Source organism: Leptopilina heterotoma, unplaced genomic scaffold, assembly GCF_015476425.1.
Source record: "Leptopilina heterotoma isolate Lh14 unplaced genomic scaffold, ASM1547642v1 Lhet_131, whole genome shotgun sequence".
In the NCBI taxonomy this organism is placed as follows: domain Eukaryota; kingdom Metazoa; phylum Arthropoda; class Insecta; order Hymenoptera; family Figitidae; genus Leptopilina; species Leptopilina heterotoma.
This window is the reverse complement of record NW_025110850.1, coordinates 363378-366423: the sequence shown is the minus strand read 5'-3', so window position 1 is coordinate 366423 and position 3046 is coordinate 363378. Positions and strand designations below refer to the sequence as shown.

The 3046-nt window shown below is 24.5% G+C and overlaps 1 protein-coding gene across 2 annotated transcripts; it reads left to right on the top strand.

Moving 5' to 3' along the window:
- Positions 1–1014: 1014 nt before the first annotated feature.
- LOC122513034 lies at positions 1015–2769 on the top strand. 2 transcript variants are annotated; one of them, XM_043629264.1, is made up of 3 exons: positions 1015–1112; positions 2238–2464; positions 2540–2766. In XM_043629264.1, exons 1-3 carry the CDS (start codon positions 1076–1078, stop codon positions 2726–2728), a joined length of 453 nt encoding a protein of 150 aa, XP_043485199.1. In that variant the 5' UTR covers positions 1015–1075; the 3' UTR covers positions 2729–2766. The 2 variants fall into 2 exon arrangements, with proteins under 2 accessions (XP_043485199.1, XP_043485200.1); XM_043629265.1 differs by having other exon boundaries at positions 1019–1112; positions 2241–2464; positions 2540–2769.
- Positions 2770–3046: the final 277 nt, after the last annotated feature.

The following is a 3046-nucleotide window of genomic DNA, read 5'->3' as shown; positions in this document are numbered from 1 at the left end:
TATTTATTGGGAATTTCGTAATGATATTGACTGACATAATTAATACTATTTTTTGTTTGTACCGAAATATTTAAATCTAAAATTTGTATATAATATATATGTAACTATCGTACCATCACCCTATATTCTGACACGTGTATGTTAATAAATTGATATTCTTTCATGATTGTTTACTTTATTTTTATTCCAAAGATAAATATAATATTTAAAAATTGCAAAGAGGCAAAAATTCATTAATCATTTTTTCTTTTATATAAATTATAAAATTTATTTATATATATTAATTATATATTATATATAATTAAATTGTAAATATAAATGACTTTTAACACAGCGGAGACTAAATGAGGCCTTGGATCCAATAACTCGCCCGACGCTCGGAGACACGCGCTAATGCCAGTCGGGTAGCAGTGAGTGGCCCAGAGGCGCTCACTGCTCACTGACTGGCAGTTGCGCGTTCCTCCGAGCGTCGGGCGAGTTATTGGATCCAAGGCCTCAAATGTTAAATTGTAAAATCTGTTAATTTGCATTATCTTCTAAAGGGAAATATTTGCAGAGTAAACATTTAATCTCAATTAAAAGACTGTCCTACATTAACCCTAAATTTTTGACACGTGTATGTAAATAAGTAGATATTTTTATAATCTTAATTCTTTATTTTAATTTTAATCCAAATATTAAAATAATATTTCATAATACCTTTTAGAAATAAAAGTAGATTATAATTTTTTCCCTATTTAAAATATATATTTATGAACTGTCGACCATTTTGAATTTTAAAAATATTATTTTAATTTTTATTTGAAAATCAATAAGATTTTATTTGTGTTGAACCTATTTTTAAATTAAGTCAAATTTTTCTTTTATGATAATAATTTTTAATGGAAATATTTTTTCGCTTCGCAAACAACAAATATTGATACTGAGCTAATAAGAAACCGATTATTTTACTAATAAGACCAGGGGATTAGACTATAAAAGGTTAGAAAAAAATTTCAAAGTACAAACAGACAACAGTCATATATACGCATAGTAATTGTAATTTATTGAAAAAAGTTTTTTTCTTTTAATCAAAATGTTTCTAAAACAATCAGGAAAAACATCTATCTCTGGTAATATAATTTTCCATTAATTTTCTATTTTTAAAAACTAATTGTAAACAATTACGCATTTTAAATTTAATATTCAAATATTAAATTGTTTTTCAACATAGAAGCTGAATTGCTTAAATATATTTATAAATTGAATTTTTCATAACAAAAGCTATTAATATGGGTCAAACCAGCTCAAGTATGTTAACAAAATTTCATTGATTTTCTAAAATGTTAACACTTTTATGAAAATCGGTAGTTCACAACAAAATAAAAAAACACTTTTTTAACCGTTTTTTGAAATTTTAAATTTTTGTTATTGTTTTTGCATTAACATAATAATACAACATTTTTAAAAAAAAATTAATAACTCAAAAGCCGTTTACAATAAATTAATGAAACTTACACTGATTACACAAAATTGTTTATTCTTTCAAAAGAAAATATTTGCAAGATTGTAAATTTAAAAATTGCATATTTTTAATAACAATTTTATAAACAATTTGAATTATTTATGTGTTCTAACCCTCCAATTGCAATGAAACTCATAGGAAGTGTACTCAGTAGTCTCTTCTTGAAGCCCCAAAAAAAAAATTTTATAATTTTAATTTGGAATGTAGGTACATTACGAATTTTTTATTAAAAACGGGCGCCAACTCCACAGTAGGAAATATATTATAAACTTTCATTTAAAAAAAATTATTAAAAACAAATAATATTTGTATCCTGAAACCTATGAGTTTCATTACAATTGGAGGGTTAGAACACATAAATAATTCAAATTGTTGTTAAAAATATGCAATTTTTAAATTTACAATCTTGCAAATATTTTCTTTTAAAAGAGTGAACAATTTTGTGTAATCTATATAAGTTTAATTAATTTATTGTAAACGGCTTTTGAGTTATTAATTTTTTTTTAAAATGTTGTATTATTTTGTTAATGCAAAAACAATAACAAAAATTTCAAAAAACGGTTAAAAGTGTTTTTTTGTTTTGTTGTGAAGGACCGATTTTCATAAAAGTTTTAACATTTTAGAAAATCAATGAAATTTTTTTAACACAGTTGAGCTGGTCTGACCCATATGTTTCATTTATTTAATAAAATCTTTTTCAAAATTATTAATCGAAACAAATTTTCCATTCCAGCAGGAATTTTGTCTCTTCCCTACTGTTTGCTTATAATTTTTCTCATAAATGAAGCAAATTCATTTATAGTTTGTCATGGAGGTGTTAATTTAGAAGTTGGAGAAAAAAAGATATTGTTTAATGAGGGTTACAATGAATTAGACACGGAAAGTACTAGATGTACTTGGGATTTTAATTCTCCTGAAAAGTCTCATTTTGAACTAAATTGCACAGTGAATTTACCATCAGTGAGTTATTCATTATTACTTTCTATTTAAATAAATAAAATTAATTATTTAATGTTTTTTTTAAACATTTTCTAGGAAACTTGTACCAGTCACAGTCTTGATGTGTACACAAATTTTATACAAGGAGTAGCAAGTTTGCCTGATATGTATTGTGGTTTTAAAACATTTACCACAAAGTCAAGTGGAAATAGCTTGAGAATCGTTCATCGACGTGAGCTCCAAAATTTAAGTGGAAATTTTACATGCAACATTGAAGCAGTTTGAGCATGAATTTTTATATTATTAAAGAAAGTAATACAGTTACTAAACAAATAATATTGTAATAATAATAAAATTTTTCATTTTAAACAAAAATGGCAAGGATACGAAGTTTTTACATTCACAAAAGTCTAAATAGTATATTTGTTAACTAAAAATTGTTTAAATAATTATTAGATTGGTATTAATTAATCAATGTTGCAAAACATTATAAAATAAGGTCTTACATACACGTAACACTGAAGAAACGAACTTTTTAAGTTAATAAATGTCGAAACAGTGAATTTGTTAATTAAGATTTGTTTAAACAATTATGAAGCACCC

Bases quoted from the DNA above. Each gene is read 5' to 3' on its own strand.
- LOC122513034 (XM_043629264.1), top strand. From the start codon at position 1,076: ATGTTTCTAAAACAATCAGGAAAAACATCTATCTCTG. The intron at 1,113-2,237 runs GTAATATAATTT...TTTCCATTCCAG, and splicing joins AGGAAAAACATCTATCTCTG to CAGGAATTTTGTCTCTTCCC. The intron at 2,465-2,539 runs GTGAGTTATTCA...AACATTTTCTAG, and splicing joins GCACAGTGAATTTACCATCA to GAAACTTGTACCAGTCACAG.